The sequence below is a fragment of the Drosophila gunungcola genome, chromosome 3R, assembly GCF_025200985.1.
Source record: "Drosophila gunungcola strain Sukarami chromosome 3R, Dgunungcola_SK_2, whole genome shotgun sequence".
Taxonomy (NCBI): Eukaryota; Metazoa; Arthropoda; class Insecta; order Diptera; family Drosophilidae; genus Drosophila; species Drosophila gunungcola.
In genome coordinates this window covers 483,267-496,865 of record NC_069139.1, presented here as the reverse complement: position 1 = coordinate 496,865, position 13,599 = coordinate 483,267, and the positions used below count along the sequence as shown (strand labels likewise).

Genomic DNA, 13,599 nt, shown 5'->3' with positions numbered 1-13,599 from the left:
TGATTTTAAGATTGGTTAGTCAAGTTAATACAAATCTTTTGATTAATTGAGACCGCCCGCCAAAATGAAATTGATTATTAACTCGTTCTTACTTTATTTTATATCGTATTTTATTTAATTATAAATAACTTAAAGTTGCAGTAACCTAGAGTAATTGTTGTTTTCCTATTTTTACAAATTTGATTTCTTTTGAATCGATTATTTTCGCTGCGTTTTCAACATTCGTCTTAAATTACAAATTTATCTCTCTCGTATGCATTTATCATATCTTGTGCTTTTGCTCTCGCATTCGATTCCTCATTTTTCACATCCTCTCATTCCAGCTATATTGATTATTTTTGTGTAAAATGTATCCGACGATGATCGTCCTTCAATCGACCGAGCAACTATTCAGTATTAATTATTTAAAATGTAAACGCACGCAAGTATAAAAAATAATATAGGTTTGTAATAACAAATAACACACTCACGCAGTTTGCAGCAATTTCACAATGATAATTTCATTTCGTTACAACTTCTTTACTCTCATTCTAAAATGTGTTGAATATGTCATTAGATATATGTGTTTTATATAGTTACGAATGGTTGTCTGTTGTCCATTATGTTTTTTTTTTTGTTTGTGGGATTCCTGACAGGCGCAAGCTATTCGAATGGAGATGTGCATCATCATCCCACCTGATCTCGCTCGATAATTTCATACAATTTCGCTTTATAATACAACTAGATTGTTTCTCAGCTTGGTTTTTGCTTTCGTGTCTGGGCTTTTGTCCTGCTCGATTACTTCACATGCAGACATACATACATATTACAATTATATTACAATTAACATATTTCGTTTACACTTTTCGTTAAGGTTTGTTTTGTTTTGTTTTGCCTATTTGTTTTTTAGGAGGACATTTGCGAGTGATCCAGGAGCCCGGAGCTGAAAGTCACAACACTGCTCCGGCACTTTAGTGGGTTACTGATTTAATGGTTACTGTTACGGGTTTCTATTTCCGGGAGCAGGACAGGACTGGTGGGGTCTTGACTATTGAGCAGCTTAAGCCTTACAATTAAGATATAGTTAATGCTTGGATATTTTATACAGTGAGTGAGTGGCTAGCTGGTGCTGATGGTTGATCGGTAGGTTCCGCTGATTCCGATTTCGAGTTCGATTCCCATCATCTTCAACACTTGAACTTGACCATGGGAATATGCTTGGAAGACACGCACTTGTCGCAGCACCACTCGGCAAATACCTCCTTGTTGAGCATTTGGAAGGCCGCCTCTGTCAGGCCCACACAGGTTCTGAAAGAATTAATCAAGAAAAAGTTTGATATATTTGGTATTAGTGGATGAAACATGATTTCCTAAAACTGAATCTAATCTTATAAATATAATAGATACAGCGTAATTCCCCTGTTTATTTGAAATTAGCAAAAGGCAGTTGAAAAGTCTACTCAGTCAATTAACTTAAAATACAAAGAAATTTTCAAAAGTACCAAAAAAATTTTATAATTACTTACCACTTATTAATTTCTAGGTGTATAAAAGTTTTATTAGATCAAGTCTGCAATCAATAGACAGAACATGATTTTATAAAACGAAGTCTTATCTTATCCAGGAAATTCATAAAGTATATTTCTATTTCGTAGCTTAAATAAAATAGTTGAACTAATATTTTTACATCTGAAAACCTACCTGTGAAAGAAGAAGTTACAACCGGATTCACAAAACACGGCCTCGTCGTTGTCGTTCACCTCCTTGTGGCACATGCCACACGGATAGATGGGCGGCGCATTGGGATTCTGGGGATTGAAGACCATCGGCTGACCCGGCGGATACATTTTGCCGCCGCCCATGGTCATCGGTTTGGGGCCCACGCCCATGGGGCCGCCCATCGGCCCACCGGGGCCCATTGGTCCCATGTTACCCATCGGTCCGCCGGGGCCCATTGGACCGCCTCCGCCGCCTCCAAACATATTCGGTCCGGGTCCGCCCATCGGATTGTGGTGGTGCGGGTGCGGGTGTCCGTGGTGCGGCGACATGTGCGGGTGCGGTGGTCCGTTCATGCCACCGGGTCCGGGTCCTGGTCCCGGCACTCCGCCCATGTGGCCGTGACCCATGTGCGGGCCCGCGTTCCCATGAGGTCCGCCCATTAGGTGCGGATTCGGTCCGCCGCCCATGTGAAGCGGCATGCCACCAGGTCCGTGCATACCGGGCCCGCCCATCATGTGCGGCGGTGGTCCACCGGGATGATGGTGCGCATGGGGATGCGGGTGGTTCATCATCTGCGGATGCGGGGGACCGAGATGCGAGGGCTGCTGCGGTGGCAGCATTTGGTTCATTCCCATGCCGGACATTGGCCCGGGTCCGGGTCCGTGGCCAGGTGGGACTCCGCCCATGTGCTGCTGGTGCTGCATAGGAACTGTGTTCTGGTTCATCTGGCCCATCATGGGTCCGTTGTTGTTACTGTTGTTGTTGTTCGGACCATTGGGACCGGCGGGCGACTGCAGCGGACTGGGTCCGGAGTTGGGCATGCCCGGACTGGGGCCGGCGCTATTCAGCGAATGGTGCGGTGACATGGCGGGCGGCGCTGGCGAGGATGTAGGCACTGACGTGGACATCGACGTGGCCGTCGACGTGGGCGTGAGCGTGGGAGTGGCGGGCGAGGGTACCGAAGAGGAGGCCACCGATACCGAGGGTCCATTCGACTGCATCGACGTCGGCACTCCCAGGCGTCCGGCAGCCGGTGAGAGGTGAGGATTTTGATTGTTGTTGCTGGCGTTGTTCGTATTGCTTCCGTTGTTGTTGCTGCCGCCGGGATTCAATCCTCCAGGATTGTTGCTATGCGCGGGGGAGATGCCACCGGGACCGACGAGGCCGCCGGGCCCAGGACCCGGACCTGGAATAGGTCCTCCGGGCATATGACTGCCGTGGCCTGTGGGTCCATTGCCTAGCGGACTGTGCAGTGGAGGCGGGCCCATCTGCCCGTTGTTCATCGGTGGCTGCGGAGGTTGTTGTTGCTGCTGCTGCTGTTGTGGGCCGCCGGAATTTCCAGGACCAGGTCCCGAAGGTGGACCCAGCGGACTGCCGATCGGATTGCCCATTGGCGAGCCCATGGGCAGCGAGTTCATCGGCGAGTTCTGGCCAGGACCGCCCATCGGAGAGCCCTGCATGGCCCGAGGATTAGGCCCGTTGGGTCCACCGCCCATGGGCGACAGACCGCCCATGCCCATGTGATGGGGTGATATGCTGGGGCCGCCCATGCCGCCCATTGGGCTCATGCCGCCCATTCCAGCCATGCCGCCCATGGGACTGCCCATGGGCACGGGTCCTCCGGGGCCTCCAGGCCGTCCGTGGTTCATGTGTGGCGGCAGTCCGACACCTGGTCCCGGTCCCATTTGATGGGGATGCATCGGGCTCATGCCGCGCATCGGCGGTGGACCACCCATGTGCGGATGTGGGCCATGTGGATGGCCCATGGGTCCGCCAGGATGATGCGGGTGCATGTGGGGATGCATATGCGGCGGAGGAGGCGGTCCGCCACCCATGCCCATGCGGTCCTCCCAGTGCGGGTGGCCCCCAGGTCCGCCGCCGCCGCCAAAGTGACCACCTCCGGGTCCGCCGCCCATCTGATTCATGGCCGCCATCGCCGCCGAGCTGGACATGGCCGATACCTGGGGGCTGTCGTCGAACGGATTCGAGGCAATAATGGTGTCTCCAAAGCCGCCCATCGGCGGCGGGGGCAGCAAATCCTGCGGCGTCGGTGGCGCCTGCTGCTGCATGGAGTTCGCAGCCGCTGCAGCAGCTGCTGCCGCAGCAGCAGCCGCCGCAGCGGAATTGGCTGCACTAGAGGTTTTTCGCCGCTTCTTCGGATTGCTTGGCGCCGAGATGATGTCTGTCGGAGGCGGCGGCTTGAAGTCGGGCGGACACAGTCCGCCCGCTGGACCCGGCAATCGATATGGCGCCATACCGAGATTGTGGGTCATATTCGAGGTATTTTTCTTCCGAATGGTGGCAGCTTTTCTTCAACGGCGTGGGGCAAGAAATTCGATTGTTAGCGGCGTCGCCAATCCCGCACTGGAGATCTCGACGCTGGAGTGGAGGACTGGGTTTTGGATAGAGCTTGGCCGGAGCTAGGCTGCTAGAGAACCTTTTGCTGGACCAATTGTAATGCGCTTTAATCGGTGGGTTAAGTAGTGGTTTTGCCGGTTATCCGGCCTGCGATGGCCTGCAATTCGGGTACCTGTGGGTAAAACAAGTTGCAACTGAGTCTTGTGCACTTTCTGGACAAAGGCACCTACTCACCAAGTCATCTCCTAGCCAGGATCGTTGAGAAATTCGGGTTCCCTAGAGCAACTGGCCAAACGGACCAAACCAGGTAAACACTTTCGGCGCAATGAACGGCAACCCCGTTTCTTTTTTGGGGTTGGCAACTCTACGCTGGAAACTCAGCGTCGTGTTGTCTCGTTTCAAAAGCGCTAAGCACCTGCCGCCACTATGTTTTCAACGATTTTCGACTACTAACACTAGAATTACGTGTATTTAGCACTCTGCTCACCAGTTTGCCACCGCATTGCACACTGATTTAACCCTTTTAAAGGCGCTTTTTAGCCAGCGCGCTCTTCTTCTTGCCAGCGATTTTATGTCCTCCGCTGCGTTTCCCGTTTTAATTGCAGTGTAGCGTTTAACTGTTGTTTATTTACGGGCTTTTGCTTAGTTTGGGGAGTAAAAACAACCGGCGGGTATTTGCTGGGAGAAAATATGTTTGACTTCCCCAGTAATTTTGATCGCCTGCGTTTTTTGATTGGCTTTTTGTTGATTCGATGGCCGCTACAGAGCATCCACTTTTAATTAGCACCGACTTTCAGAGCGGTAAACGCACGGTTTACCGTTACGCGCATTCGGCGGGTCACTGTACCGTTATTCACCAGCAGCACCTTAACCTTTGTTTATTTTGGCAAATTTTTGCGTGCGAAGAAGCGAAATATAAATAATTTTCATCGCAAGTCCGTCAGTGGGACCGTTTGCCAACGAGAAGCGAAATGCCGGAATTCCAGCGGCAGTGGCAGTGTGGCCAGAGGGGACAAAGACGCGGCGGCTTTCGATTAGTGGTAAATAAACAAAATCTAAATGGTTCTTTTCGTTTAATTAATATATGCCAGTTAATTTTTTTACTTTAATTAATTATTTTAAAGGCCACTCTTCCTATCGAACATCGATAGACAGCAGTAGCTATCGGCAAACTATCAGTTCTAGGTGACGCTTATTCATTGGCGGAAAAAAGAGTTTAAAATTAGTGGATTTTGCAACTTGGGAAACAGGAGTTAAAATAGCAATGTGGAGCAACTTTGAGGCATCCTCTTTGGAGGACGAGACCATCTCCAATGTGTTCTCCTCGCGGGGAATCTTCCAGATAAGCAGCGAAGAGGAGGTGAGTCCTGATTGACCACAATCCATAGATAGTTTTGCAAATCTGTTGTTTTTCCTTAAGGTAAACAAATATCCGGATGTTTTGGCCTCTGTTCAATGTGGCAAGATGGTCATTGGCATCGATAAGAGCCTGCTCCTCCTGGAGGACGAACTTGTGGCCAAGTGCAGCTTCCTGGGATTCGGGTCCTCTATCGAGGCTATTGCCATTTCCACCAGTGGCAACCTGATTGTCTGTGGCCTCAGCGACGGCGAGGTTCACGGGGTTTTGGTCAAGGGACTCCTGCTCTTCAGCGTGGCCGTAAATCTGGAGGATGTGAGTCTCACAGGCGGCACATTTCGGAGCATCCACCAACTGGAGCAAAGGTTCTACTTCACCTGCAAAAATGGCAGCGTCTACAGGTGAGGACTCTACAGCTGGTTTCCTTGGAGTGTCATTCCTTTTTAAAGCAAACAAGGATTGCTTACATTGCTCCTTCAGCACCTTATATTCAACTGCAAAGTTTCATGTTCTTTAAAAACTTAATTTTCGTTTAGCTTTTATTTATTGTATTCTTAGAGTGCCTATTAGGATTGCTTAGACAACTTATTCTTACTTTTTCTAGTTTAAGCGATATTGATGAGGCCAATTTAGAGGCCATGTGCAATGTGACCCTGGCTGAAAACGAAACCACTGCTTGCGAAAAGGCCATTCTCCAGGATGTCACCATCCAGCGCCTTTTCAAGGGTCGATCCTCGGCCAACGTTGACTGTGCCGTGCTGATCAAGCAGCTGGTGGCTGTTAACATCAGTGCTCAGAACAATCAGGAGGATCTGGGAGCGAATCCCGGACTGGTCATCACTGGGGATCAGGGCACGTTGAATTTCAAAAGCACTCCCAATGATGTGACCCGCATTAATTTGCCAGCTCACTTTGGCAGTCTCAAGCAGATCCTCAACTTGGAACACTATATGTGAGCGGTTTTTATGACTTGGGTTGTCCAATGACTTCAAGGTTGATACTCCCCCAGAATTGCTCTCACCAATTGTGGCCATTTACTGGATATTTGTCCCTACACTCGCACGGTTCACATGTGTCAAACCACTGGACAGAAGAGCCTGCTCATCGAGGATCTCCTGGTGATGGAGTGCAGCGAAGAGAACATTGAGCTCCTAATGCTGACCAAACCAACGGAGGAGGGACGCTTCATAAAAATAGTGGAGTATCCATGTAGGATTATAGCACTTACAGCTCATGTGATAGGAGATGAATACATTATATTTAAAATTTTCAGCACTTCATGTCAAGAACGAGGTTGAGGTACCAAACCACGCTTGGCTTGTGCGCCAGCCAAAGTGTGCAGTCAATCTGTATTATCTGGCTGCCAAGAAGTTCAACCAGAGCAGCATTCCCTCGGTGGTGGAGATGATGCTCGTTTCGGAGACGGATCCCAGCGATCGTTTCAAAAAGTTGATTGCCAAAGGGCGCCTCGAAGAAGCAGAGGTAATTAAGTAACTTTAATCTTTTAGCCTCATTATCGTTATCCTCTTTTTTTTAACAGGAATTCGGCAAACAGTTTGAGCTGTGCCTGCAGCCCATCTATGAGGCGAAAGCGAAACGCATTCTGGTGGAGCTGTGCAACTCGAATTCCCAGAAGGAAACGGCCGAGGTCGACAAGAAGTTTCAGAATTTGCTGCAGCTACTTTCGCAGGTGGAAAGTAAAGCCTTTATTAAAAGCCACCGCATGATCAACTTGAACTCGCGTCACATCCTTGAGTCCTATCTTCTTGAGGTCAAAAAGAGGCTGAGTTTCGAGGTGAGTTTTGAGTAAAGGTTTAATAACAGCCTTAAAAATCATGTTACATAAAGGATGACGAGGAGGATATGTTGGAAATCGACGAGCAACTGCATCGACTCAAAACGCTGGCCATCATAGATCCCTACGAGTGCAACACGGACTGGCAGAAGTTTGTCTACGACAACAACTTGGTAAGGATGGTCAAATCCCTGTTCAAGACAGACATGCCCACGGCCTGTCTTATTTGGCGACGTCACTCGAGCAGCATCCTTCCGCTGCTAAACGAAGACGAGCTACGCACGCTGCTGGGATTCATTCCGGGCAACACGAAGCCCTTCAACGTAGTCCAGTGGCTGTGCCAGTTCATTCCGATGGTAAGCAACACACATCCCAGCATCATGCCCTGTATTACCGACTGGAGCATCGAGATGACGCGGAATCTGCAGTATAGTCCCCACTGGCCAGATATCGGCCTGGAGTTCTGCACCAAGATTCTGGATATTTTCGAGGAAATTCAGTTCACATACTCGTGAGTAAAGTCCTGTTCTTCTTGAAAATATTTACTTTAATAATAATTTCAGTGATGTGCGACGACAGCAGGAGCGTAATGTGGGCAAGCTGCGAGACTTGGTCAATGCTCTGCAGGATTTGTCCGTGCTGAAGACCAACTACAACATGGGATTCACATTGGACAACTACATGCAGGACTCAATCGATGCCACGGCCCTGAGCATTCTGCAGCATGTGCAGCTGGACAAGTTGCAGCGGCTGGTGAAGAACTTTATATACCCGATCTTTCAGGAGAAGGGTCGCCAGCCGCTGGACGTGATCAAGCAGTACATAGCCCAGTTGGTGGCCAGTCGTCAGTCATCCAGCACTTGGCTAGAGCGGGCCATGGCCTGCATTGAGTTGCTTCACAATGAAAATAACCGTTTGGAGTGCGCTTTGTCCGTGCTGCAGAACGCCCCGGTTCCGTGGCCGGATACACTGGCTCCTCTGATCAAGCTACGCACTTCAACCCACCCCTTGGCCATGAAGATCAACGCTGAGTACGAGATCCAGGTGATCAAGATCATGAAAGTCAAGTACGGCTGGCCGGCAGACAGCTCGGACATCAACCTGGAACTATTCATGATGCGCATCGTGAAGCTAAATCTTCCGGACATGCTGGAAGACATCCGCGCACTCACCAAAGCAGCGCCAGACATCTCGGTCAGTGCAAACTTTCACTGTTGCTATCAGATGGCCCGGCGAGGACAAATTGAGCTGGCTTATGAGTTCTTCAAGACGCTTAATGGGGAAAAGAACTCGAAGAACGGAGTGGATGTTGTGGAAACCATTGCCAATCTCCTGGAGAACAGTTCGTCTGATTCTTTTGAGGATGAGATCAAGGTGCAGGAACATGTGAACGTCTTGGAGCTCTTCAAGTTGTTCTTGCCTCACGTGGAGTCTGTTTACGAGCGACGCTACCTAATCATCAAGCATCGCTTCCGTCTGCGGAAGTTTGGCATCCAGCTGAAGTGCAGCAACGAACTCATACCGCTGCAAAGGCGTCATGGCCTCCTGGATGAGGCCATCGAACGTATAATCGAGCGGGCCCAGGCCACACTGAGTGTGTCCGCCTTTATAGCCAGCGAAATGAGTGAACTCTGTACGGCTCTTAGTCTGTCCAAGGTGTTTGGCCTGCACCGGATCTGCCAACGCATTGGTTGCATGCCCCTCAGCTGCGCCCTGGCCTACTACGTGATTAACTTTGTCGACTGTGAGCCCACCAATGCCAGCGAGTTTATAAACCTAGCACTCGAACTGGTGATCCAGCAAATCGAAAACGCCAAGGGTAGTAATCAGGGTGAGTCTCCTTGTATGATTACTGATTATAGTTTATGTAACATTCTGATTAAACGAATATAATTGCATGGATATCAGGGAAACCAGTTTTCATTATCATGAAATTAAGTAATGCTAAATAATATATTAATTTCAAAAAGGTAACACTAATTAAAGAAAAATTACTTTTGAGAAATGAACTTCTATTGAAAAAACAATTCATTACTTTTGAAGATTGGAAAATTATTTATTTATTAAAAAAAAATTGTTTTAAAGATTATTTTTCATTCATGTTGTAATGGTAATAAAAACGTGTTAAACTTGACTTAAAAATTATAAATACATGCAAAATAGAGTTAATGGCATGCAAAGCAATGACAAACAATACTTGTTTTATGAGTTTTTGCAACATCCTTGCTAGCAAACAAAAATGTTCACAATTTTCATTATTGTATCCATTGATCTCTTTTTTAATGTTGCATTATCCATAAACAGCATCGTCGCTGCTGTTGATCAATGAAAGCGACCCCCTTTGCTTTCCTTTGGCTTACGAGTTGCTCATATGCGCCCTGCTCCACGAGGGCAGTCGTCGTCGCGATCTCGTTGATCTCATCAAGTACATACGCGTGGCTATAATGCACTATCCATTGAATGCCATCAAGACGCACTACGATGGCAGGGAACAGGCCATCAACGAGCACATTTGTCGGGCCCTCGATGGGATTACGGATGCCCTGGGCGAAACAACTATGAATTTCAGCAGCGCTCTCAATGGCTCTTTCGACGTGAAGTCCCTTCAGGTGCCGACAGCCACGAAGAAGCGCTACTCGGTGTCCATGTTTGACGAGGTGGAGGTGCAACCTGTTCAGCAAACGCAGCAGAAGGTGTGCTTTTAAGTTAAAGTCTTAAAAGATAACTTTTTTAAACGCCTTTAATATTTTCCAAGCAGAAGAGCATGGGCGGTCACCTGGCAGTTGTGAAGTTTCTGGCCCGCACTCTTTTGCTTATGGTGATCGAGACGGAGCCCAGCAACTCCCTTCTGATGCAGGTTCGCCATGGATTGGCCGAGAACATCAAGGCGGACCTCGACAGCGCCCGGGCAGACTTCTTTTTGTCGCTGGAACACCTAAACAAAGCCAAGGAGCACGACGTGTGGTACGTGATGTCGCAGTATCTGCTGGAGTTCCAAAAGCAGAACTGTCGAAAGAAGCGGATAATCAACGAGGGCTTCATTACGCTGCAGCTGCGCCGTATATTCCGCAATGCAATGGGCTGCAAGGACCCCAACTTCTTGGAGCTCTTCACCATGCTCGTGGTGGACAGTGAAGGGCTGGCTCTACTCGAAAAACTCTCCACGGAGGTAAAGACGGATCTGCAGAAAATCAACTTCTTAACATTGTCCGCCATGTACCACGAGCACATCGAGGAGTTGGACACCGTTCAAATGATACGCGCAAAGTAAGTAGAATGTAAAGATTTCATAAATTCTTTTGTTCATACTTTCTATTTTTGCAGACGCTTGAAACTTTACTATTACTTGGAGTTCTGCCAACAGGATCCCAGAATCAAAGGAAAGTTCAATGCAGATATGGACAACGTGGAGGACCTGCTGAAGGAGTTCCACAACAAACAGTTGGATGTGCAGCTATTGGAACGCATGAGCAAGGACTTTGGCTTCGACTACCAGAAGATTCTCATCACCCAGATCCTAAGCATCCTTAGTGCCCAGGAGTTGCGTTTCGAGGTCAAGAAGGATACGTTTGGGGACGAAGAACTGGTTATGCTGAGTAGCGCCCAAGAAATGCGCGATATGTGCCAGCCGTACATTAATGAGATCAAGAACGTGGAGCTCTTCACCCTTAAGCTAAAAAAGTTCATTGAGGACGTGAGTTTAATTGGTTCATTGCTTGAAGACGCTATCTTACTTTGTTTTTATTTAGATAAACATTTATTTCTACGAGTTATACATGTGTGTGATCAACATACTAATGTTTTTTGATGCGGCTCCCAAGGAAATGGAGATCTGGACCAATATTCTTCACTTTTTGCGGCACAAGATGGTCACCAGGAGACGGAATCGTCCGGGTCAGGTCGAGACAGACATGTGGCTCAAATCGCAAAGGGAAAATGGCGTCATGCCAAAGATATCGCGCTACCGTCTGCCTTTCAAGCCCATCGTTGAGCAACCTCTAAAAGATATTCTTGGTAAATTCAGTTTTTATTAAGGAAATTAAAATAAAAATTCTGATTTTCTTTAATCAGACAGCGAACTAAACGTGGACAACTGCCAAAGTTGGTTTCCCCTGATACAGATGTACACGGCCTTGAAGGGGGCCAAGGATAGTTCTCCGAACTGCGACTACTTCTGCATGTCGGCTGTAAAGAACTCGATTTCAGAGTACAAGTCGAAAAGTGAGTCAGAGACCTGGAGTCTGAATCCCACAAACAATGCGTTTCTGCAGTCAATTCTGCGACTGGTCGACAAGGTTCACAACCCCAATAAGGCATTTCTCATCCTGTATTTTGTGTCCAACTATGCTCGCGATGGAGCCGACCAAGTGGAAGCCTCCTACGAGTGCTGGAAGTTCGCCATGGATAAGGGCCAGCTGATCAACGATCCCAAAAGTCGCGAGCAGGTGGCCAAGGTGAAGCGGCGATATCCCATCCAAAAGACCCAACACCTGCTGTACGTCTACGGCATGACCGATGAGAAGCTGTTGCGCCTGGTGGAGAATCCCACCGAGCTAATACATGGCCTCTACCACCATGAGTTGATCCTCAAGTCCAGCAAAGTCGACATTAACGCCCTCGTCGCTGAGATTGCCAATCTGCACGACCTATGCCTGGCCACCATCCAGTTCCGACTGCTGCAGAAGTGGCTTTCGGTGACCATGGAGCCGGCGGATGGCACCATACTGGAGGAGACGTTCATGGAGGAGCAGAACTGGCCGGAGCAAGCGAACGGCGCTGATGGCGCCAGCAGCCAGGATGCTAGCGAGAATGTGAACAGGGCCTTCTACATACTCTCCAGTTGGCCAAAGGCGGAGGCGGTTAAATTCCTTGTGGGTTTGATCTTCAGGGATGGGTAAGGATTGATATTTAAGTTAATAAACTGACAAAATTGCTTATACTCCCCATAGCTCTGTGAACACCACCACCCAGCTGCAGATGTACGAGTGCTATTCCAAGCTGAACGACGGCAGCAACTCCTTCACCAACACAATTAACCAGCGCCAGTTCATCAGCATCAAGTGTGTGCACGAGCTGAAGGCTCTGGGCTACAAGACGAATTTGGAGAAGTTCTCCGACGATAATTCCAATAAGATTGATATATTGAAGATGATCTGGCAGCGCAATGCGCAAAACCCTCTATCCCTGGAGGTGATGGCCAACATATGTCTGGGCTTTGATATACACCTCCCGCAGATCTGGAATGGCATCCTCAAGCGCATGGTCAGGTTTCACATGGTGCGCGAACTGAACGCTCTGTTGGATGTACTCAGCTGCCGACCGCACTTGCTCCATCTGGATGGACTAGCCCAGGCCTGGGATTATGTGCTCTGCAATCCCCTGAAAAACGCCGTGGAGACGCGCTCTTTCGAGCAGGAGGAGCTGCTGCACAAGACACTGCTGCGACTGCAGGGTTGTCCGGTTGTGCATGCCCTGAATCTGCTGCAGTTCGCGGAGCACTGCGTCCTGGTTCACCGACCACACATGGCCGCTGCCCTTCTGAGTTTTTGCCAAAGCTCCGAGCAGCGGCAGAAAATCAAAAAGGTTTGTTTGAATACATTGTATAAGCTTAGACCTTAATTTTCATCTGCTTCTAGATGATACATTCCCACCCGGTGGACAACCTTCGGGAGCAGATACTGGATCTGGAAGATGCCGGTCTCCTGCCGGTGGTACTGAATTTTGCGCTTAAAGAATTAAACCTCTGAGCCATTTTTTAATTACCCTTGGTGTATTCAAATAAACAAAATGATATGGATGGAATACATGCGGTAAATTGTTTGATTATTGTCGCTCAAAAATGTGTAAATAATTACGGGAATCACTGCAAATAAAAAGTATTTTATAGAAAAATTTTGTATTTCCCCGATTTGCCGATCAAGCAGTTAAAAACATTTGTTTGCTAGTACCTTTGGTAAAAATCGTATTGTTTTAGTAATGTCATATGCGATTGACTATGATTTCTATATCAGGTGTATATGATATATGTACTACAAACATTTTAACCAGTAGAATTCCTTAAGTACCCAATTTATTTTATTTATTATTCCTAATATAAATCTTTTAAATTAAAAGTAAAAGGCTATGTGACTCCAAATACAGATTTTAAATTGACAACCAATGCGTTGACGTCATATATATTTATCGCCTTAAACGCTGCAGTGGGCACAATATAAACAATACTCGCTATACTGAGGCTTTAAAATACTTGATTCAAAATAAATTTCTTACGAACTCTGTATATGGGTTATAAGTTCTGAATAAAGTTTATGGCTACTTGAAATACAAAATTAACAAACAGCTCGATGACGTCATATTTTTGTCTCGCTTGAAATACTACAGTGGGCACAAT

General features: G+C 47.7%; 2 protein-coding genes across 2 annotated transcripts; one reads left to right on the top strand and one right to left on the bottom strand.

The window, feature by feature from the left end:
- Nucleotides 1-74: 74 nt before the first annotated feature.
- LOC128266365 (protein pygopus) lies at nt 75-5,039 on the bottom strand. Its single transcript, XM_053002847.1, has 3 exons — nt 4,291-5,039; nt 1,681-4,228; nt 75-1,287 (listed from the first exon to the last, which is right to left on the bottom strand). The coding sequence occupies exons 2-3, from the start codon at nt 3,969-3,971 to the stop codon at nt 1,167-1,169; spliced, it is 2,412 nt and encodes an 803-aa protein (XP_052858807.1). The 5' UTR covers nt 3,972-4,228; nt 4,291-5,039; the 3' UTR covers nt 75-1,166.
- Nucleotides 5,040-5,058: 19 nt separating this feature from the next.
- On the top strand, nt 5,059-13,126 carry LOC128266358 (uncharacterized). Its single transcript, XM_053002830.1, has 16 exons — nt 5,059-5,096; nt 5,181-5,416; nt 5,477-5,814; nt 6,018-6,365; nt 6,423-6,622; nt 6,687-6,895; nt 6,954-7,208; nt 7,262-7,719; nt 7,772-9,039; nt 9,513-9,901; nt 9,967-10,475; nt 10,533-10,902; nt 10,958-11,222; nt 11,280-12,102; nt 12,158-12,791; nt 12,845-13,126. Exons 2-16 carry the CDS (start codon nt 5,321-5,323, stop codon nt 12,953-12,955), a joined length of 6,273 nt encoding a protein of 2,090 aa, XP_052858790.1. The 5' UTR covers nt 5,059-5,096; nt 5,181-5,320; the 3' UTR covers nt 12,956-13,126.
- Nucleotides 13,127-13,599: the final 473 nt, after the last annotated feature.

Coding starts and splice junctions, on each gene's coding strand:
- LOC128266365 (XM_053002847.1), bottom strand. CDS start 3,971: ATGACCCACAATCTCGGTATGGCGCCATATCGATTGCCGGGTCCAGCG. Junction 1,288..1,680: donor TGTAACTTCTTCTTTCACAG/GTAGGTTTTCAG, acceptor TAATTCTTTCAG/AACCTGTGTGGGCCTGACAG.
- LOC128266358 (XM_053002830.1), top strand. CDS start 5,321: ATGTGGAGCAACTTTGAGGCATCCTCTTTGGAGGACGAGACCATCTCC. Junction 5,417..5,476: donor AGATAAGCAGCGAAGAGGAG/GTGAGTCCTGAT, acceptor TTTTTCCTTAAG/GTAAACAAATATCCGGATGT. Junction 12,792..12,844: donor AGCGGCAGAAAATCAAAAAG/GTTTGTTTGAAT, acceptor ATCTGCTTCTAG/ATGATACATTCCCACCCGGT.